At 48.4% G+C, this 22,847-nt stretch overlaps 1 protein-coding gene across 1 annotated transcript in view; it reads left to right on the forward strand.

The window, feature by feature from the left end:
* Prkce (protein kinase C epsilon) overlaps nt 1-22,847 on the forward strand; it is a 503,843-nt gene that overhangs the window by 323,138 nt on the left and 157,858 nt on the right. Inside the window, exons 7-10 of the mRNA XM_012513910.2 lie at nt 2,991-3,133; nt 5,727-5,823; nt 8,551-8,747; nt 12,845-13,018. Coding sequence (XP_012369364.1) covers nt 2,991-3,133; nt 5,727-5,823; nt 8,551-8,747; nt 12,845-13,018 — 611 coding nt within the window. The remainder of the gene's footprint in view (nt 1-2,990; nt 3,134-5,726; nt 5,824-8,550; nt 8,748-12,844; nt 13,019-22,847) is intronic.

Here is a 22,847-nt window from a genome sequence, read left to right on the forward strand (position 1 = left end):
TCCTCCTCCTTCCTCCTCCTCCTTCTTCCTTCCTACTCCTTCCTCCTCCTCCTCCTCCTCCTCCTTCTTCTTCTTCTGTTGTTGTTGTTGTTGTTGTTGTTGTTGTTGTTACTGTGCTGGGCAAGTACTCTACCAGTGCACTACACTCCCAGACCTTGTTTGAGGCAGGGTCTTACCAAATTGTGCAGGCTAAACTTGAGTTTCTGATCATCCTGCCTCAGCCTCCTGAGTGGTTGGTGTCTTTTTGTGTTTGTTTATTTGTGTGTCACTGTGTAATTTAGGCTGGACTTGAACTCGCTGTGTAGCCCAGGTTGGCCTCTAACTTGGCATCCCTCCTGCCTCAGCCTCCCGAGTGGCGGGATCACTGGTGTGAACCGCCGGGCCCAGCCCACGTAAGGTATCATTACAGGAGTGTGGGAGGTGGGTGAAGGCTACCAAGGACTGTCGGAAGAACAGGCAAGGCGCAGAGGGCAGCTGTTGCTAAGAGCGGGTGGAGAATTCCTCTGGAGTGCTGTAGCCTGCGGTGTGTTATCACTCCAGCGTGCTCGTACAGTCCTCAGTCACAGCCCTGGCTGGATGCACCTTCTCCACCCCGCGTCCTCGTCATCTTCCACTCAGCAGCTTAGCTGAGCCCTTCAAAGCAGGGTAAGGGGCCCGTGTGTTTGGGACAAGCAGCCTGTCTGCTTTCATTCCGGAGGTGGCTTTGTTTGATTTTAAATCTTTTTTACTAGAGTTTTTTAGAATGGTTTTAGGTGCATAGTAAAACTGACAAGAGTCCACTCCCCCCAGAGTGCACAGGCTGGCTCGTTGGCCTCAGCGTCCCCCATCAGCGCCATGCGCATGTTGTCATAGTGTCCACACTTAGCGCCCAGAGTCCTTCGGTACCTTAGGCTTTCTCATGGTGTTTATCATCCATGAGTTTGGACAAAGGTATGATGACATACATCTGCCATTATAGAGTCACACAGAATAGTGTCACTGCCCTAAAGTTCCTGTGTTCTGCCTGGCCACCTTCCTCCGAGCCCATGCTAACTAACCATCGATCCGTTCACGTTTCCATAGCTTTGCCCTTTGCAGATTCCCGGGTCGTTGGAGCAGTGTAGTGTGCAGCCCTGGTGCAGAGCAGCCCCAGGAGCTGGAGCTTAGGGGTGGGCGTGGCTCCGGGCCACTCCTGCTGGGGGGACAGCTGCCCCCAAGCACCGCCCCCAAGCTGCCGTGCTGGGACCCTGGTGTCACCAGCGTTGCTGTGTCCCCTGCTACAGCACAGGCCAGGCCATAGTATCACATCTTCCTACTCTCTTAAATTGCACGTGCATTTTAGGGTTTGAAGTGTGGTGCATCTGGTAGCTCCTCCACGTGACCTGGGACAGCACGCGTGCTCTGCTGATGTTGGTGGAACAATCAGGAGATGGAATTATGTCCTGCGGACTAGGGTCACCATGACACGAGTTCAAGTTCCACCTGCTGACTTTCTCTCACCTCGAGGCATATTGAAGTCTCCAACTTTAAGAGGAATCAATCATCAGTGCTTTCCAATTTTTTCTTAGTACAGCTTAACCTTCTCCTATTAGATACGTATGCACTAAGGGTAATGCCGTCTTGAGAATCGACCCATTTATCACTATGTACTGCCTCTCATCAAATCTGATGAGCTCCCTTGCTCTGAAATTTTCTTTCTTTCTTTCTTTTTTTTTTACTTTTCTTGGTTGAAATTTTCTTTGTCTGGAATTAATATGCAGCAGAATGCCCCTCATGTCCTCATGGGAGATATTCAAGATGCCCTGTAGAAGGTTCTCAGTACCAAACTCTACATATGCTGTGCTTTCTCATATCTGTAAATACACCTGTCATAAAGTTTAATTTATAAGTTAGGCACAGTAGGAGATTAACAGTAATAACTAATAATCAAATAGAACAGTCACAACAGTATACTCGAATAAAATTGCCAGTATCACTACTTTTATACTTTGGGGCCATTATTATGACGTAAGTAAGAGTACTTGCATATAATGCAGCGTGACACCACATGCTGTGCTGTGGCTCTTCAAGCCTGTCCCTGGGCCCATGTGTGAGGAGGTCTTCAGTTTGTGCTATTAGAAGTGGTAGAAATCTTTAACAGTGGGGCCTTGTCAAGCAGATTAATCCCAGTTTTAAATTCCCCGTTTGATCATTTCAACATCCCTGCCGTCTCTGCGCCTAGCTCTGACGTTCTGTCTTTTTCAACTATGTTTCTCCTTTTCCTGTCCCTCGCGGCTTTATCTTAGTAGCTGGACATGATGCACCGGGTCAAAGAATGGGGGTCACGTCCAGCAGTAGCGTGCTCTGCAGTCCTGTCTGAGGCTGTGACCTTCACAGGGCCGCCTGGCCATCCCCTGGCCGCAGGAGGAGCAGGAGGGCTGGCTGCTCTGCAGTTGGGCGTTTCCTTTCCCCTGGGTCCCTGAGGAGCTGGTAAGACCCAGCAGCTGAGGCTTGGCCGACATGCCTTCTCCTTGGGGCAGGCTGTAAGAAGCAGCACAGAACGCGTTAGCCTGTTTCAGAACAGTTAGTCTCCCCCGCCCTCTGGGAGAGTACGGGGCTGCTCCTCGTACCATTCCTGAGGAGCGCACTGCACGTGTGACTCGCAGTGAGGGCCAGCAGGCTGGCTCCATGGGACCTGCTTAGATCCAGACTTTAACTCAATTTTTTTCCAGAGAAATCAGTTAAGTTCTTCTTGAGTTGGTATTTGCCCCCAAGAGGAATCTTAAACGTGAGGTTCATGTGCTCATCCTTCTTTCATATATTCAGAGTGCCTGGAGAGAAAGAGGTAAACCCTGGTTTTCTCTACAAGGTGGTTTGATGGGTGCGTTTAGTTCTGTGGGATGGAATGAAAGGCGGCTTTCGGTTTTATACTTTTTTTTTTTTGCATTTTTCCAAAATGTATCATGTATTTCGCAGTTTTAAAAGCAAAGTGACATGTTAGACCGTGAACATCTGATCGTGTTTCTTTACAGTCTGCAAAATGAATGTTCACCGTCGGTGTGAGACCAACGTGGCGCCCAACTGTGGGGTGGACGCCAGAGGGATCGCCAAGGTGCTGGCCGACCTGGGAGTCACTCCGGACAAAATCACCAACAGTGGCCAGAGGAGGAAAAAGGTAATCGGCTCTTTGGTGGCGCTTCTGGACCTGTCGTGGGCCGGGTCCCTGTGCTGGCTTCCTGAGCGCTCTGGACTGAGACTGTTAGAGCCCTGGGTTTCCCTGGCTTTGAGCCGTTTGGCCCAAAGCAGCATGTGGCTGGGAGAAGAAAAGCCAGGCACGCTGGTGTATACCTATAACCAGAAGGCTGAAGCAAGAGGATCATAAGTGTTTAATACCCTGTGGCAAAACAAAATACTGCTGAAAGGTTAGGGCTGTAGCTCAAGTGCTTTCTGGATTTGATCGAAGGAAGGAAGGAAGGGAGGGAGGGAGGAAGGAAGGAAATAAAGAGAGATAAAGGAAAAGAAAAGAGGTAGAAAGGAACGGAAAGAGGAGAAGGCCAAGCAAATAAGATGAAACATCTTCTACAGCTGCTGAAAAGGGGGCAACAGTAAAAGGACATTTCTGAGTTAACATTTGCCAGAGAAACAGAAGGCTTGAGATAAAGCCCGTAGGACTCCATCTAGGTGCCATGTAACACTGGCGACAGAGCAGTACACCTGCCTGCCCCCCGCTATGTCACTGGCCTGAGAGTCCCTTGGGTGATGGTGTCACAAGGCTAGATGGACACAAGCCGGGGCCACCTTCTGCCCTAGGAGAGGCCAGGATTTGTGCTGCCGCTGGTGCTGAGCTGCCTGGGGAATACTGTGGAGAGCCTCTGCTTGGTACATCAGGGCCTCGCTTTAGAGGCCAAAGCCCTGTCTTACCCATGTGCTATTCTAACATCACAGGAGAGCTGTTTGCCCAAGTGTTGTTTGATAAGTCAGGGCCCCCAGATAAAATAGAGCTAAAGGCTCTATACCAGGCTCTTCTTTCACCTGACTCCTAGGATTGAAAGAGCAAGTTGGCAGTGGGGGACATACTCGTCTTCTCAGCAGTGCAGGAGGCTGAGGCAGGAAGAGTCCACGTTTGAGGTCAGCCTGGACACTTCAATGAGATCCTGTCTCAAAATAAAACAAAATAATAAATGAAGTCAGGGATCTGAGTTTAGCTCTGGTAACACACACACACACACACACACACACACACACACACACCGTATGCATGTGTGTGCACACACAGGAAGGGGCTCTAAAATGTATGTGTGCGACAGCCAGAGCCCTGTGGCCCAGGTGGGCTGTCCTCATGTGTGCAGGTACTCGCTACCCAGGAGCAGGCATTTCCAAGTGCTGCACTACAAAGCCAGATCTGACGCTAGGGGTCCTTGTGGTCTTGGCTCCCTGAATTCTGCGCTACATGTCCTCGGCTCCTTATTTCAGAACCTGCTTGTGTCTTCTCCCTGGTGTTGCCGGAAGAGCTCTTTCACTTGATGGGAAAGTTGGGCTGCCTGCATCCTCCCTTCCTGGCCCGTACACCCTGAATGTCGGGCGTCTCCTCTCAGTTCTGAAATCTCCCAGCAGAACTCCTGCTTCAGCTGCTGGCCTGTGGCACTGGAACCATAAGCAGACCCCAGTACCCAAATCACCGGGGCCTCCTGAAGCAGTAGGTTAGGTGCTCTGTGGTGACCAAGTTAGACGGACACAATATGAGGTCTAGAGAGAGCCCTTCTCAAGGGCAGATTTTCTCCCTGTTGAAGTAACATAGATGGACTCCTTCATTGTCGTGGAACATTTAAGAAAACTGAGTGCCTCTCTTCTTTCCTACCTTTGCTTGGGCTCAGCGCTGGCAAAGCCATCCTCTGCTGGATGTGCATCCGTGGGAAGCTGGTGGGAAGAAGCCAAGGTGGAGAAACCGAGGAAGGGACAAGAGGAAGAGCTAAGGGATCGCGGTCCTGGTGGTCTTACTGCTTTGATGCTTTGGATGTAAAAGTTGGAAAAAAGTCAGATGGCAGCTTGAGTTGGTGCGGAGGACAGGAGCAACGTCCCCTTGTCAGAAGGTCCTGGCAGGAGTGTCAGACCTGCTGGAGCTTTGCTTCTGTCCCTGTCTGAGAAAGGGTGAATGTACACTGTGGGTCAGGTGCTCCCTGAAGGGTAACTTGAAGTGGATGCGTCCTCACTTAGCCAGGAAACTTTTGTCCAAAGGAAGCTTCCATCCAAAGCTGCCAACACATATCAGTGCATCAGGAAATATTTGTCAAGTGCCTATTAGGAATATCACTGTGTGCGCATCACGAGGGACTGCGCAGTGCCGGATGGTCTCACCTTCCGAGACTGTGGTCAGCCTGAGTAGAGAACCCCACCAGCATATACACACAGATGCTGAATAAGGCCGTAAGTGTCAAAGAGGTAGAGAGGAGGCTGGCCTCAGGTTGCTTTGCGTGAGAGATCTGCCTGCCTGGGGGAGCAGAGGGAGGCTTGCCCTGAAGGGGTTAGACACGCTTTGCATGGAAAGGTCAGTTGTATTTGGAGAGAATGGGAATGGAACAAACCTGTCTCATTTTCTTCCCTCTCATTGGTGGGTGAACCCTTCAACCTGCTCTCATGCGTCCAGCCAGCGAGGGGCACACACAGCATCCTGCACAGCTCTCCGTGCAGGGACCCTCCTGCCCTTGGCCCCAGGGAAACGCACAACCCTCATTTCTGATGCCACTCTCCTTTTCCTGCCTCTTCTCTAGCTCGTTGCTGGTGCCGAGTCCCCCCAGCCTGCTTCTGGAAGCTCCCCATCTGAGGATGACCGATCCAAGTCAGCACCCACCTCCCCTTGTGACCAGGGTGAGACCCTCAGACTTCCTTCTCCTCAGGAGCCCTTCAACGGCAGGACCAACGAGCAGGAAGCTGCTCCGCCAGGGGTTGGGGTGGCCTTGGCAGTGGTCCTTGCATGCCCACCCTTCTTTCCCTCTGCAACGCTGTCTAGAGGGCTGGGCACTAGATGGTAGTGCTTTCCTTAAGTCCCTTCCAGGTCAGGATGAGAGAGAGAGAGAGAGAGAGAGAGAGAGAGAGAGAGAGAGAGAGAGAGAGAGAGAGCGCACCAATGTATCAGCTCATGTGACATCAAGTGCCCCCCTCCCTACTTCAGGGGCAGGGAGAAAAGGAGTGCAGCTCATCCCCTCACCAGCAGCCCCAGTGTCTGGACCTTTTCTCACACACACACACACACACACACACACACACACACACACACACACCATCAACCCCTCAAAAAAAAAAACAAAAAAACAAACAAAAAAAAAAAATGCTGACATCAGCTTGAACTGAAAGATGGATGGGAGAGGACGTTTCCTATCCTGGTCCGTGGGTAGGATTACAAAGATGGAGCTATAAAAGAAACTGAAAGAAGTGAGGCAGAGCACGCTTCAGGCCCAGTCCTCTTCTCCCACTCAGCTCTGGATGTCTTTTTCTGTCTAAATATGCTTAAGTAGTAAGTTCTGCAGGCAAAATATATACAAAAATAATAATTTCACAGAAATATTACAAAGAATGCTGGGGCCGACCAGGGACTATCACATGTAAAGCCTTCTACCCTGACATCAAACATCTGCGGAGAAAGAAGAAGCCTCCTCCTCGTGCTGTAGGTCCCGGATGTTCTGTAGCTCCTTTTGTACATCTGTTCTTAGCTCCATGGGGATTCTGGGTTACTGGCCCCAGGTGACAGGGTAAGAAGCAAAGGCCACAGTTGAAAGCTTTATCTCCAGATCAAGTGCCAAGGCTGTGGTAAAGGAGGGCCAGTGCCATCAAGTCCCACCTGGAGACCAGCCCATGCAGCCCAGCCCTTCTTACCCCAGAAAGAGGAAAACAACTTCAGGGACCATGTCCCAATCCCAAGGCCACAAAATAATTGGTCTCAGTTGTTCTTTATGTTGTTTCAATTTATTCTCTGTGTGTTTGCTTCATCCCTAAGAGATCTGACCCATTCATGAATTGTTAGTCTGACCCCGGACCAGGGTGGGCATCTTCATGCTCCATTTCAATGCAGGGACATCCTCTGGGAGCTTGGAGGAGACAGAGTCAAATGGAAAAAGACCCACGTGGGAAGCGCCGTGGTGCGCAGGCCTTACTCCCGCTCAGTCTGCCTGCCACCCAGACTCAGGCAGATGCAGTGCCTCGTGGGGTCTCTGAGCATGCAGTGGGGCCAGGGTGTCCCAGCAGGGCTGCAAGCACTGTCAGACGGGAGAGCCCTTTTCACGAGGTGTGGCACTGTCACCATATGGAAACGAGCCGTTTTTCTTCTTTCCTCCCCTATACGAACACAGACAATTCCGTCAAGCTTTTGTGTCCCAAAAGTCTACTTTCTGCCTTCCAAAAGCTGTTAAGTAGCAGATTTTAGCTCTATGTAAGACTAATGCCAGACTGAGTGAAGGCTGCGTTCACAGCTGGATTTGTATGTGGGGTGTCTGTAGACGCAGGGGCTGCCTCTTCTCCCCTGTCCGCCAACACCACTGCCCTGACCCACCCCCAGAGGAGCTCACTCCATACCTGAAAAGCTCTCCAGAGTCCTCGGCTGGGCTGCTACAGACCTCAGTTGTTGAAAAAGAAGCTTAAAATCTTTCTGTCGAGAGATTGGGCCATTCACACCCAATTCAAATTTCCAGGGATAAGTAGTCTCTCATACTCTCTGTAATCCAAGTTATGAGTATCTTTGAGACTCAGCTTATACTCAAGATTCCTATTTCTAGGCTGGGGAAATAGCTTAGCAGTCTATTGCCTCCTGGCAAGCTCAAGATCCCGAGTTCAATCCCTGATAGTGCATGCTGTGCCAACCACAGAACCCCGGGTACACTGTACCAGCACCTAAACCAGGAGTGGTGGCACATGCCTGCAATCCCAGCACTGGGGAGGCTGAGATAAGGAGGATCACTAGGAGTCCGAGCTGCGTAGTAAGACCCTGTACAAAATTGATCAATCAATCAATCAGTTATTTAATCCTATTTCTACACAGTTGAGTACATGTGTTGGTAAACGAATGGCCACCTGTAGAGTTTCTTCAAATAGAAAAAGTCAGTGTCACCCCATGTGGGAAACAGTTCTTTTATTCATGAAAAGCCCATTGCCGTTTGGTCCCATAGCCTGTTTGAGATAAGTATTTCATGTAAGCCTACCTTCAGGTCAAGTAGAGACTCTCAGAATCCGTTGGTGAGACATTGACATCGCCTTGACCGGGACAGCTTTTCTTGGCTGGCTGCCATTCTGCTCTTCAAAGGGGACTCGAAGGCCAGGTGCTTTGTGATTGCACAGAGTTCCCGAGCTGCTGGGTTGTTGCACCGCACCTCGAGTTATGCACCCGACTGGAGGGGCTGCCCAGGGGTGGGGGCTGGTGCAGTCCGAAGGGGTTCGCTGCCAGGGAGCACCTCCGGGCATGGACTCTTGCCTTTCCCACCGTGCTACAGCCCACGCTCCTGGGTGGCTGGGGTGCCGCCTTGAGTCGGTTGCTATGCAGGGTGGGAGGAAGGTTCACGGCATGAGCACTAACACGGTTCTGTGTCTGTTACCCGTTGGCCCTAGAATTAAAAGAGCTTGAAAACAACATCCGGAAGGCCTTGTCATTTGACAACCGAGGAGAAGAGCACCGTGCCTCGTCCACCGACGGCCACCTGGCCAGCCCTGGCGAGAATGGTGAAGTCCGGCAAGGCCAGGCCAAGCGCCTGGGCCTAGATGAGTTCAACTTCATCAAGGTGTTGGGCAAAGGCAGCTTCGGCAAGGTGCGTGGCAGCTGCGGGGCCTGCTTGTCTTCTGTAGCCCAAGGAGTCGCTGCTTCTGTTTGGCCACTGAGGAACATCTCAGCCTGGTCTTTCCCTTCCTTGTTTTTTAAGTTAATTTTATTGGTATGCTTTTGATATATGTAACAACTACATTCCCTGAAGGGAAGTTGCCCCTGAGTCATCTTTTCTCCTCATTCGCCTCCTCTCCATCCAACCTTCCTCCCCTCTGTATTTGCAAGACGTTTCTTTCCATTTTTGCCTTCTATTTGCTCTTTGTTATTTTTCCCTTCCTTGCCCCCCCTCCCCTTCCTATTCGAGCATTTTCATCCTCCTTCCCAATGTCTGTCGTCCACTTTGGTCCTTATTTACTCCTTTGGCTTCTCACACAGCGAAACAATGCGATATAAAAACACGTGGGTCTGATTTATTTCACTTAGAAGTACGGTCTCAAGGTGCATCCATTTACCTATAAATGTCTCAAATGTATCCTTTTTGGCAAAGTAGAACTATACATATCCCTACATTTTCTTTTTTCATCTGCTGATGGGCATTTGGTTTGTTTCCAAGATTTAGCTATTACAAATTGTGCTGCTATAAACGTGGGGTGTGCATCCATTGCTGTAGTGCAGTGCTTTTAACTCTTTTGGGGAGATAGCAAGAAAATGAATCACTGGGTCAAATGAAACCTCTAGTTTCAGCTTTTGAAGAATCTCCACACTGATTTCCATATTGGTGGGAAAAGGGTTCCTTTCCCCCCACAGCTGGATTAAGGCTGTGCCACTCTGAACAGTGGACGGATCCAGCAATTACCCACCTGTAATCCCAGCACTCTTAGTCCTAGTATTGCACTAGGAATCAATTACTAGGTTTAGCCACCTCTGGGAAAAAAAAAAAAAGCCCATGACCACATGAGGCTCTGGGGAGACGTGTAGACACAAACCCTAAGAAACAGACCTAGCCCACGCAGGTAGGAGTTGTTTCTATTGCTAGTTGGGCGTGGCCTTCACACTAAGCAACATCCCAGCCTTCTGGTTTTTGTTGTTGTTTTTTTGACCTAATATGGGGTCTTGCTAAACTACTTAATTGCCCAGGCTGGGCTTGCTTCCAAACTTTGCCTTAGCTTCCAAGAGCTGGGATTACCACGCCCAACTAGGTTGCCTCTTCTCAAATCAGTTTTTCCCTTTCATCCAGTGGGCCACAGTCGAGTGAGATACCTTGCAGGTGAGTGAACACTTGGAAGGTTTTTAAACACTCTGCAGACTTTGTGCAGCCAGTGAGCGTTTCACCGAGCGCTGCAGGTGGGAGCTGGGTCTCGCAGGACGTGTGCACATGCGCTTCAGCGCTTCCACGCTTAGGCCTCCCCAAGCCCCATTGCCCACCATGATGCCCACCACGCTGCCCTCCGTGTGTGCTGGGGACCCACGTGCGGCGCCACGGTGCTGTTCTGGGGTTCGATCCTGCCTGATATTGGGCACATGCAAGCCACAGGTTCACCCTTGCAATTCATGATAATAAAGACAAGCCATACCTTGTAGCGGAGATAATCCCTGTGACCCGGGGGTAGCAGGCCCTTCATCACGCTGCTATCTCTGGCTGTACAAAGGCCAGTTGAAGATGGGAGACCCTCCACATGCCGTTATGCACAATGATATCTTTGGATTTTCTAATCATTGGAAAATAAGATGCAGACCAGAAGCTAAAGAAACTTGTGATGGATGAACAGGGCATGGTGGTGCATGCCTGTAATCCCATTACTTGGGAGGCTGAGGCAGGAGGATCTCCTCAAGTTCGAGGCCAGCCTGAGTTCCATATGTAGTAATTTCAAAACCAGCCTGAACTACAGGGCAAGACCCTGGAAAATACATACGAAGAACCTAACACTTAAAAAGAAGTGGATTCAAATAGTTCAAAATACACAATGGAAAATTTCTCTCTAAGGGAGTAGTAGACAAAGATATTGCTCTGTATACCCAAGACTTGTGTGGAGAAGAGCAAAACATAGGTGCTTTGCTCCCTGTATATTCACATTCTTCAACGCAAAAGGGAGTGAGAGCTAAGAATTCAAGACCCCTTCAAGGAACAGTCTTTTCTTTAGGACGCAGTTGCTTTATAAAGCTATCAGATAGATGAAAAAGATTCTCTTACATATTTTTATTCCTTTTTAACATCTATTCCATGAGGCATCTCTTCCTCTATGGTTCTCATTTCTTGTATGTAATAGGGTATTTATCCCTCTACATTTTACATACATAGTGGAAACTAGGACAAAATATATTTAGTATGAAAAAATAACGTACTCAGCATACCACTGTCAATAGCAGTACAAAGACCTTTCCTCCCTCCTTCAAAGATTGGTCTGAAATTCTGTTATTTCATGATGAAAATTTTGAGCATAAACTTTATAGAATCTGTCCTCAGTGAGGCTAGGATCTGGAGGGAATCTTACCATGTAGTACTTTTAAAGTTAAATGTTATTTCACTGATTCTTCTGACACTTATTAAACGTTGTACTTATCCTCTGTGTGTAGCAAGAGTCCATTAACTGTATCTGGGCTTCGCTGAGGGTCCCTGGCCGGGGCCTTCTCCACCCTTGCTTCCTGCTGCAGGCATGGGCTGGCCTTTCCGTGCGCTTGCTGGGCAGCCCCCATGCTGATAAATATCTGAGCTCAGGGCAGAAAGATGAAGGTGCAGTTAGCAGAGGAAGCTGATTGGCAGTGCAGCTCGGACTCTTTGATTGCCCCTTGCTCTGCTTAAAGCCAGGCCAGGGCATTGAAGAGGGTCAGCTCTCTGGGATTCTGAAGATCAGAGAGGCCCTGCTCCGAGGATCAGGGCTGCTGTGGGGTCATGTGGCCTCACGTGTCGTGTGGGTAGTGTGCTGGCTGGCTGCAGGTCCATTCTTCCATTCTCCTGAGGGAAGAGCTCTGGGAAAGCCCCAGGGCCCTGGGCCCACTTGGCCTCCATCTCCCCTGTCCTATCTTATCCAGATATCACCTGGAAGGATGGTGGCTGAGGCTTACTGAAGAGTCAACAGGTGAAGCAATCACATTCTTTGGAGCCTGTCTAAATAACAGACAGACCCCAGGCCTCTGGCTTATGCACATCACTTAGGCTTGTGGGTTGGGCGTGGTTGAATTTTGAGCAAGATTCAAAAATGAATCAAGTGAGCACACTCAAGAGTTCCAGGCTACCGTACGCTGAGGCTGCATGGACTGATGACTCTGGATCACTTAGGTTGTTTCGTAGGGAAATTTGTACCCAAAGTTTGAACCAGTGTAGAACCTCTACGTTGTGTTGGTGATGAGAGGTCTTCAGGTTAACATCATGAATTCCTTTACAAAGTTTCTGAGTTGCTGCTCTTTAGCTTGAACAACTGCCATTGGTGTGCTATACTTAGAAGCTAATTAATTAAAAGGAGTGGCTTATGGCATTTGTAGGTAAGAGAGAACAAGATTTCAAATGATAGGAGATGATAAGAAATATCAAATGGTAGGCTTGTTACTTAGCTCTCTGGAGAAGGAGTCAGCTTTCTAGCTGTACAGCTGTAGAGGAAACCACAGAGGAAGACCAGACAGATTTAAGTATATAAAGATAAACGATTCTGTTCAAGATGAAAAAATAATAATAAAAAGGTAAAACAAGTTAATACTAGTCCACAACCACTTTCACAGGAAGTAGCCTATGGGTTTCTAAATAGGATCATATGTACAGATTTCTAAGAAATAATATAAGACAGCAAAAAAAGTAGATGAGACAAATAACATATCCCCAAAGAAATACAGTTATTGGAAAATAAGTACATGTCTGAATTCACTTCACTGTAGTTGCAAGTTTAATAAATGCATGTGATCATAAGAATAAGCATCAAACAGGGGTACACTGAATTTTTTCTTTGCCAGAGCACTGTGCCAAAGATTAAGAATACACAAATAACAATTCTATCAGGATGGGTCATTTTCCTAAACATTTTTAATGTGGTTATAATATTTACAATTAGAGCTAGGTAGGAATCAGGTTAACTTTCACGGCGTTTGCTCCTGTGTTTCCTCCTTGGAGTCCCAACGCATGCAGATGATGGGAACAATGTTGGTTAATTGCAGGTCATGCTGGCAGAACTCAAGGGCAAAGATGAGGTGTATGCTGTCAAAGTCCTAAAGAAGGATGTCATCCTTCAAGATGATGACGTGGACTGCACGATGACAGAGAAGAGGATTCTGGCTCTGGCACGGAAACACCCGTACCTAACCCAACTCTACTGCTGCTTCCAGACCAAGGTATGTTTGCAGAGAAGCTGCCTGGCCTCTGTCTTGGGGAGCATAGCAGGACCTCACGGTCCTTGGCTGTCGCATAAAATTGCAGTGTCAGACCCTCCACGTTGGTCTCTCAAAGACTGGAAAGTGAAGTGGATTTTACCCTTGGAGAGATCAGGGTATGTTTGGACACCTTCTCTGTGAAGGTCTTGGGATTTTCCATGCAGGGCTGTGCTTCAAGAGGGATAAAGGAGTACACATGGCCGGACCAAGCCGGATGGCTAACCTCAGTGTTGCGCGTTGGAAGACCCGGCAGGCATGGCTGGTCCTTGCTGTGCTCCGGCCTTTCTGTCTCTAGTGAGATCACCTGACTTCTAGGTTGTTTTCAGGTCAAACGAAAAAGATAAAGGACACTATAATAGCTTCTGATGTATGTAATGTCATCCGAGGCAAAGGATATAAGCGCGTGTTTAACATTCCACTGTGAAATACAAACAAGGTGGCAGTTTCAAAGTTGCCATGTGGTTTTCTGGGGACCAGAAGGTGGCAGTAAAGAAATGAAAATAGTCTGATGACATTACAGAGTCTTACCTCTGATTTATTACTTATTCTTATTAAAAGAAAAAGAAATACACATGCTCCTCACTGAGCTCTTCTTTTATTATCCTTTTTATGTGCTGGAGATGGGAACTTAGAGTCTTCTGGATGTGCCATGGATTTGTAGTATTGGGCTTCTTTAGGTAGCAGTGACAAGCTTACTCACGACAGTGTGAGTGGTGATCTCTGGCCCTTCCACAAACTCTCACCACCATTTTAATACAAATACTGATCTTTCCATTTAGAATTTAACAATCATACATTTGCACGTTCAGCGAAGGTTTTACCTGTTTTATTACTTCTCTCCCATGTGCCTAGTGCTGTGACGGGGCAGGAGAAGCTGAAATGAGCAAGACCTGGGACATCACAGTTTCTTAAAAACAATAATATGGTCCTGGAGACACTGCAGATGAACTGCAGGGCCATAGCCTGGGACCCTGCAACCTTGACTTCTCCTGGAGCGTTTCGGTGTGCATGTGTTTATCGAAGTCCCTGGGGAAAATCTGTAGTGAAAATGAAAATGATTACCTTCGTTTAATCTATTACTCTCCAATTTAATTGACCCCACACCCCACCACCACACACAGCACCTGTTCCAGGTTGAGTAACACAGATCAAATGGGATTTTTCTTATTCTTCCAATCTCTGAGGCAAATATGTCTCTTCCGAGAACTCTCTAAGTCATTCTGCGTATCTTTCAGGGATACTTGCATCTTTCCTCAGGAAACTTAGGAAGAAGAATCAGGTGCTTTCTGAACTGGTCTTGCTGACCAGCCTGTGTTTGATGCATGTTATAATAGCAAGTATGTATAGGTTCATATGAGTTATGTGTGTATATAGATATAGGGTCCAATGTTGTCTTGATCACTTATCTCTCGTTACTGAAACAAAATACCCAACACCCAAAATTAAGGAAGGAAAGATTTATTTAGCTCACAGTTTTAGTCTGTAACCAGCCGGCTCCAAGGCAGGGTTTCCTTGGCACAGCTCTTGGCGATGGAAGACACGAAGGCAACAAGAGCTGGGAGCACTAGACAGGATTCTTTCTGTCCCTTATTTGTATACAGGCTGCCTGCCCTAAGGTGAGTGTAGCACTCAAACCCTTCATCCAAGCACTAGACCATAGATCAGTCACAAGCTCTAAAAGCCCACCCCGTGACTGCCCCATGACCCCGAGGCTTTGGGGGGGCATCTAGACACAAACCGTAGCAAATATGATAGCAGAGGCTCAGCAGTGGGGTCAACTTTCTTCTTTTCTCCACTAAAGCAATAATTCTAGATTAATGAGAAATGGATCCTATCCTATATATCTTTATCTTCTGTGGTACCTTATTATAGGACCTCATACTGGTAAATGATCACTGTCAGAAGTAGAGGGTTGGATGATGTGTTTTGGTTTAGTGTCAGGGACTGCACTGAGCTACATCACCACGCCTTTATTTTTATTTTGAGACAGGGTTTTACTGTGTTGTTCAGACTAGGCTTGATTTGTGATCCTCTTGCCTCAGCCTCCCAGAATGTTGAGGTTATACAGACATGTTCCACAATGTTTAGCTGAAGTTTTCTTTTTTTTTTTTAACTATCTCTTTTATTGTCCTTTATGTACCAGTGAGAAAGCTGGTTTTCAGAGAAGTTAAAATCTTTTGCCTACAGACACTTGGCTAGTGGCAGAGTCAGGCCACTGCTCTTTCGTTTGACCTCTGGGATCCCCCACTTCAGTGGACCTCTGATGTCATACTGCTTTGTCACTCTGCTGTGGGGATTTAGCCACTTCCCTGCCCCTGTGACACATCTCCTGCTGGGGGGTGGTGGGAGGCATGCCCAGACAGAGAGCCACACTGGCGTCCAGTCCAGTGGTGGGCACTGTGTGGAGTCCCTGTGTGTGGTGAATTTGGGGAGCCCACGGTCGGAAGTCATCTTGGTGAATGAGTGAGAGGGGAATGGAGGTCTTCAGTGCCAGGAAAGCTTCCTTTATACATTGTAGAAATATCAAGATGTAGGGCCCTTCATTGAGCGGCATCTTTTGAAACAAAAAGATGGTATTGAATGACATCATGGCTTTCCCTTAGGGCAGAGTATCTTCAAGCTTATGTGGATTTGGGGGCTTCAGGTGACTAGAACCTAAGGGTGGGAGGAGAAGAAACTCCCTTTGCTGTGCAGAGAGTTGCTGATGTGTTCCTCAGGCCACTGTCAGGAGTCCACAGGTGGAAGAGCAAGTGTGTGCCACCCATCCCAGGCTACCCCTACTTAGGAAAACACCTTGCTTTCCATATGTGAGCCTACGTTTTCTAAAATGAATCACAGTGGCCTCAAGGAAGGACCTTGACTTACTGACCGAAGGAACCCTAAGAATCATCAACTTATAAATCCTGAATTTAACTTGTTAAAAAATGACTTTTCCTATGATAACCAGTAGTCATGGTTTTAAAGAATAACTGTTGGTCATTTGACCAAGGCAGGTGCTGGGCAAGGAGTTACCAGCAATGAGAAAATCGATTCGCGAGTGGAAGGTTGCTCAGTGGGGGTTGGGCGGCTCTGCCCCGCTAACTTTCCCAGCACATGGCACTGGCTAGTCATGCTCTGCGCGGGATCCTCAAACCAAGAAGACTCGGGAATCGGTGCTGTTTGGGCTCTCAGTGGAGAAAAGGTACTCAAGCCAGACTTTGAGAGATGGGGAAGATTTGGAAAGGCTTTGAAATGGGAAGTGGAGCCTCAGTCTTGAGTTTCACTTTTTCCCAAAAAGAAAATACAGTTCCTCAGCCACTATGAACTTATTTTAACTAAGACCAGTGCATGAATCAGGAACACAAAGACCTGACTTGCAATCCTATTAAGATTTCTTTCATTCTTATTTAATTAGAATGCACAAAGCATTGAGATTGTTAAGTCAGGTTTAATTATTTTTAGATGACCCTTAGTGATCTGCATGTAGGGGAAAATAGCTCTTCTGGAAATGTCACTTTGACAACTTCCAGATGGATCATGCAGAGCTTTAGGCTGAGTGCTACAAAAAGGTCGCCTGGTGAGACTTGGAAGGACCACAGTGAGGGGCCTGTATCCCAGCGAGGGGCAGCCAGGCAGGTGCATTTTGCAGAACCATTGGCGTGAAGCGTGATGCCAGATGTGCTGAGCTCAAGTCTGGTCACCGGCGCCCACTGAATGAACGAGCCACTGTGATTCCTCTGGGCTTCCCTGTTCTAAGCCGGCCTGCCCTTGGGTCAGGTGCTCTAGTCATTGTGCAGGGGCCTTGTGGCGATCAAAAGCAAATGATGTGGCTCCCGCTCTCCAGGGACAGTGAGATGGGGCCAACAAGCCAATGAACTGAACCAGAAACTGTAATTTCAATCAGATTCAAGCCATGTGTTTGACCTGAGATCCTACTCTGCTGTGTGCCTTTTAGGATGCTAGTGACCTGAACCAAGCTAAGGTACCGGTAGGCCTCGACCCTTGATGGTAGGCAGATGGCACTCACCATTGGTGACTGACTTCTTTGAAGTAAGTGAAACGAAGGGGTAGAAGAAAGGGAGGGTATTTGGAAAATAAGGAAAGACATTCTTACCCTTGCGTCATCAGCTGCTGCTTGGAAGAGAGGGACAGAGTAGGGCTGTGGGCGCTCTTCACTGGCAGAGCAGTGGCAAGGCCAGGGCTCACTGGAAAAGCGACTTAAGGAACTGCCCGTTCCAGGTTCTCACCCATCCATTGACTGCTCAAGACAAGAGGGCCGGCCGCTGAGAGGTAGATTTGTTTTGTTTTTGTAGTTACAGGAAATAAAATTCCCAGGCATTTTTAGATTCTGTGTATTTGTGTTTTATGATCCCCGTTGCGAAACCATCCCGACTGAATCCCACAAAACCTGTCTGGAATAATTTCACCCCTGCTTTTTCCTCTGTAAAACTTCTAAGCTCTTACCCATCCCCCACCCTGTGGCATTTCCTGCCAGGCCTGGGAAGCCAAATCCTGGAGGGCCTCGCTGTGAAGGAAACGGGCTAAACTCTTACAGGATCTCCTTTGACCAGCCTCCCTCCCTGCCCTGGGGAAAATGCCACATGGAAAATCCTTAAAAAGCAACTGGAGATATTTTTCAAACTCAATTTAATAATCTCTCTGAGCTGGGGAGAGCTGCTAAGAATGAGTGTTGACAATGGAGGAGAAAAATTGTAGTTTCAAGGAACTCCAATATTTATTTTTACTTTTTTTTTTTTTTTTGGTGGTACTGGTGATTGAAATGAGGGCCTTCATACCAAGCTACGTACTCAATTCCTTTTTTACTTTTTCAGACAAGGTCTCTTAGTTGCTAAATTGCCCCATTTGGGTTCCAATTTGCGATTGATCCCCCTGCCTCTGTTGCCTAGAGTTCTGGGATTAAAGGTGTGGACCAAACTATGAGTGGTTTACATTGACTCCTTGAGGCCGAAGAACAGCAAACCCCAAAGCGAGAAGCAGAAACACAGTGAGAAATGAGGCTACTGGTAGATTAAAAAGAGAGAGAGAGAGAGAGAGAGAGAGAGAGAGAGAGAGAGAGAGAGAGATGATGTGAGATAGATCTCGAAGAGCTGAGAAAGCAACTGCATGAAATGCGGGCGCCTGCCGCAGCACAGAACCTGCAGCAGCGGCTTCAGAGGAGTTGGAGGTGTTCAGGCCCGGTCCGGTGAGGGTCTCAGGACGGCAGAGGCGTTGCTCAGAACTCTGACTTGGCCTGTGCTTTGGGCAGCCAGCAGGAGCTGGTAGCTTCCAGTCAGGGACATGAGGGAGAGGAAGCTTGGGTGAAGCAGAGAAAGCCTTCAGTGAAATGAGGCCCTGTGGAGGACAGGCTCCGCGCTGGCTGCAGGGAGGGATTGTCAGGAACCAGGCTCTGAGGAACTCTCCTGGCCAGCAGCAGTGGCTTCTGAGCAGCCACCCGGCGCCTCTCAGTGAGGCCTGAGAGGTGCCCGTGGATCCCTGCAGGACATAGCAGGACTTTCACAGAGGGATGTGGTGGAAGTCGTGGAAAGGAGTATGGCTGAGGGATAAGAGTGTGCGTCTGGGTGCAGAAGGGGACCTGCGTGTAGACAGGCCCAAGGGCTCCAGTGCTTCAGGTTTTCATAGCCAGGCGGGACAGCGGGTGGCCTTCACCAAAATCTGAAAGGTAAGACGGGGTTCCTCCCAGGGGAGAGAACCAGCAACCAACGGGAGAGTTCCAGGCCCACCAGTGGGCTCCATGTGCACGCCCCCTCCTTGCCCCCTGTGACTTCCTGCCTGTGAGGACATTCTGTGCTTGTATAGCACAGGTGCATTTAAAAATGCTTTCTCGGGCAGGGGGGACAGCTCAGCGGCAAAAGCACCTGCCTGGCGTGCGCAAGCTCCTGAGTTCAATCCCCTATACTGAAAAACAAACCAAAAAAAGCCTTTTCTGAGCTCCGTGCAAGGCGAGCTACACAAGGCCTAAGAGCAGCAAACCCCGAAGCAAGAAGCAGAAACACAGTGAGAAATGAAGCTACTGGTAGATTTTAAAAAATAAGAAGAGACGATGATGTGAGATAGATCTCAAAGAGCTGAGAAAGCGACTGAATGAAATTAACTCACTATGTAGCCCAGGTTGATGTCTCCTCCTGCCTCAGCCTCCTGAGTGTAGGGATTACAGGCATGTGCCACCAACCCTGCTCAAATTGTTGTTGTTGCTTGTTTTGAAACATTTTCTTGCAAAATTGCCCCATCAGGCCTTGAACTGAATTCTCCAGCCTCAGCCTCCTGAGGAACTAGGATTATAGGTAGAGGCCACCATGCCTGGCATTATCTTAACTTTTTAAATTATACAGTTCAGTGGATTACATACATTGGTACTGTTGTGCACCCTTCGCTCTCCATAGCTCTTTTCATCTTGTAGAACTGAAACTGTGTGCCCAGGAGGCAGGGACTCGCCATCCCCCTCCCCCAGCTCCTGTGACAGCTGCACTGTTGTCTGTGACTGTGAGTGCCTCAGATAAGTGGAACCAGACAGCAGTTTTCTTAGCATGATGTCCTCACGTGTCAGAATCTTATTCCTCTTTAAAGGCTGGGTGGTGGACCCCGTTATTTTTATATAGCACATTTACTATATGCACTTGCCTGTTGGTAGAGACTGACGCTGCTCCCATTCCCTAGCTGCCATGAACATGGCACACAAATACGTCTTTCAGCTGGGCAGAGTTCTGCACACCTGTGGTCCCAGCAGTGTGGTATGCTGAGGCAGGAAGATTGCTTGTGCCCACATGGTTTGAAGTTACCTAGGCTACATGGTTTAAAAAAAAAAATTTTTTTTTTTTGAGATTGTGGTTTCAGTTCATTTGGATATGTACCCAGAAATGGGATTCCTGGATTATGTGACCTGGTTTTTTTGTTTGTTTGTTTGTTTGTTTGGGGTTTTTTGTTTGTTTTTTAAGAGGAACGACGATGTTTTCCATAGTGGCTATACCTGTTCACATGCCCCCAGGAGAGGGCAAGGGCTTCAGGATCTCCACTGCCTGCCTGCTCTCAGCACGTTCTGGATGTCCGGGGTGGACACCGTCCTGACGAGTACCTTACTGCCTTGTAGTTTCCATCTCCCCGATCATTAGCCATCCCTCCTATTTACAGATGAGAAATTAGGCCCAGACAGGTCTTACAGTGTTTGTAACCGAAGCCAGGTTGGAATTAAGGTTCCCCATAGCTTTTGCTGTTCACGCTGTTTCTGCCTGAGTCTCTCCCTCCTGCTCAAATTCTCGACTTCCACTACCCTTGTCTCTAAATTCGTTCGCTCTCTGGACACCCCTTACTAACACACAGAAAAGGTCTGAGGGAGACAGCTCTGTCTTACTTAGACTGCAATTGAAACTTAAAAACAGTCGCAAGCTAGTGAGTGCAGAGCGTGTCATTCTTCCAGAAGTGCTTGTGTTCTGAAAGGACAGGACAGAAGGCAGTAGAAGGGCGGGGCTCAGGGATTATGCCCCAAATGACCCAGAGCAGGACGGGCCCTCATGCTTGTCCCCATAGCCACCGTGGGGCATCTGCTACATGCAGTGTCATGAGCTGCCCCCCTGCAGGACCTAACAGTGAGCAGGGCAGCCAGAGGTCTCGGCCTCATGAACGTGAGGCCTCACAGGTGCGTGTTTGTTGCACTCCAAGCCGAGAGGTGCTGGCCTCTCTCTGGTGTCCAGAACTCTGTGCTTTGTTCTTCTTGGGAAATTCTTGGTTCTTTCAGAAAGCCATTTGGTCTTTGGTTGGCTTGACTTGGTTTGCTTTGGTGTGGTGTGGTGTGGTGTGGTGTGGTGTGGTGTGGTGTGGTGTGGTTGTTGGAGACATGGTCTTGCTGTATATTCCAGGCTGACCTCGAACTCACAGTGATCCTCCTGCCTCAGCCTCCTGAGTGCTGAAGTTATAGGCATGTGCCCTCGTGCCCAGTTTCAAATATCTACTTAATTCTTTGTCACGGGAGTATTTATTCATTAGAGGAAATTTAGAAAAATACAGACAAGGACAAAAAAAAAAGGAAATAATGCCTCAAATGACTATTACTAAAATTTTTATACATATATTTCTACTTCAAGATATATTTGCTTAAATATATTTATAAAATGAGCATCATACTGTATGGTAACCTGTTTCACCTGGTAGCATGGAGTTATCATTCCCTTTCACTCTTAGTAATCATTAACCGATGGTTTCTGAGGGCCAACAGTAGCTGGTGGCCTGTCCTAGAGAAACTCTGCATCTGGTGTTGCAAGTTGCCTGTGCTTGGCTCCCAGGGCTGACGCTGGCAGGGAGTGGGCCGGGGTGCACTGCCCAGCGTGGCCCGGTGAGGGCATTGGCCTCTATGACAGCGGAGCTGCTTCCCCTGTTTACATTCACCTCTTTCTATAATAGAAACTTGAGTACAAATTGTAAATAACTCACCTGACTTGATGTAACATAGACTGAGTTAAATGCCTTTCACATTAAATATGTGCATAGGTGTTTTCTGATGGAGTTTTCCATCACCAAGGAATATATTTACTCGTCCACTGAGATTGTTTGCTTAGTGTCCTAAAGCTGCTAGCTTTCAAAAGAGTTTTTTTTCTGGTGACTCTTCTGGTGCTGCAGTTGGTGTGTGTGCCCCTGTGTGTGCATCTCGGTGGCTTGCCGTGGCGGGGGACCTCTGCGCACCTCCACCTGCAGGGCTCCGCACTGCAGCTGCTCCTCGAGGTGGTATTGTAAGCAACACACCCAGTGAGACTCTGTGGTGATGGTTTCACCTGCCCGTGAATACTCTGCAGTTCTGACACAGGCATCATTTCTGGAAGGCTTTCATTACCGATGTCCTTCTGCCGTCAAAATGGGTACATGCCTTATAACATCAGAGATTCTGAGATAATGTTATTGGGTAGAGATGGGATTTTGGAAACAGGTTCCAGACTAAGCGTTCTCGGACCTTCTGTAGGCGTGCTGGCTTCAGTTTGGATGTATCGCTAGTAGAACAGCATCCCGATCGCATGTGTTTGGGCTTTAGGCGCAGTGCTGACAGATATGGAAGCCTACTCTAAAGAGAATGTGACTGAGATATAGTAAGTTCTGTTGTCTCTGGGAGATAACTAGAGATGGACCCTTATGTTTAAGGAGAGATGGCATAATATATGTCAGCAGGCAGCTAGGAGTGAAGGCATGTGTGGCAGAGGAAGTGATGATATGATGCGTGTCTGCTGGGTTGTGAACGTGGTGGAGTTAAATCCATGAGCCCTTCCCAAGTCCCATGTGGCGCAGGTGTGCTTGCCAGTTCTTTGGGCATTCAAGGAAACTGGGGCTCAGGAAGGCTCAGCCACTTGGTCAGGATGACACAGGGACAAGTGATCCAAGGGGATCCAGAAGAGCAGTCGTCACCCTTCCTCCTGTGGCAGAGAAGGACCATCATGGGCCGGGGGGTGACACATGTGCTCTTCTGGGCTGTTACTTTGGCAAGAAAGATGCAGAACGTTTTGAGGCAGGTGGGAAGAAGTTTGCAGGCTTGGACTCCCAAGAGCAGAATGTCCTAGAACATCAGGTGCATGCTGGGGAGCTGTGAGAAAGACAAAGCTGTGAGGAGATGTTGATTGAGTTGTGAAGGTCTTATAATGCCAGGAGGGAAGTCCGGACTTACTCTGGAAGGAGACTCCTTGAAGATGCTCTGGGAAGGGTCACTTAAAAAGCACCCCTTGCAGCATGGTGGCCTGGATGGAGGGGAAGAGCAGCCAGATGTGGTGGTGCATACCTGTATGCCCAGCACTCTGGATACCAAGCAGGAGGACTGCCC

The sequence above is a fragment of the Octodon degus genome, unplaced genomic scaffold, assembly GCF_000260255.1.
Source record: "Octodon degus isolate 3935 unplaced genomic scaffold, OctDeg1.0 scaffold00020, whole genome shotgun sequence".
NCBI classification, from domain to species: domain Eukaryota; kingdom Metazoa; phylum Chordata; class Mammalia; order Rodentia; family Octodontidae; genus Octodon; species Octodon degus.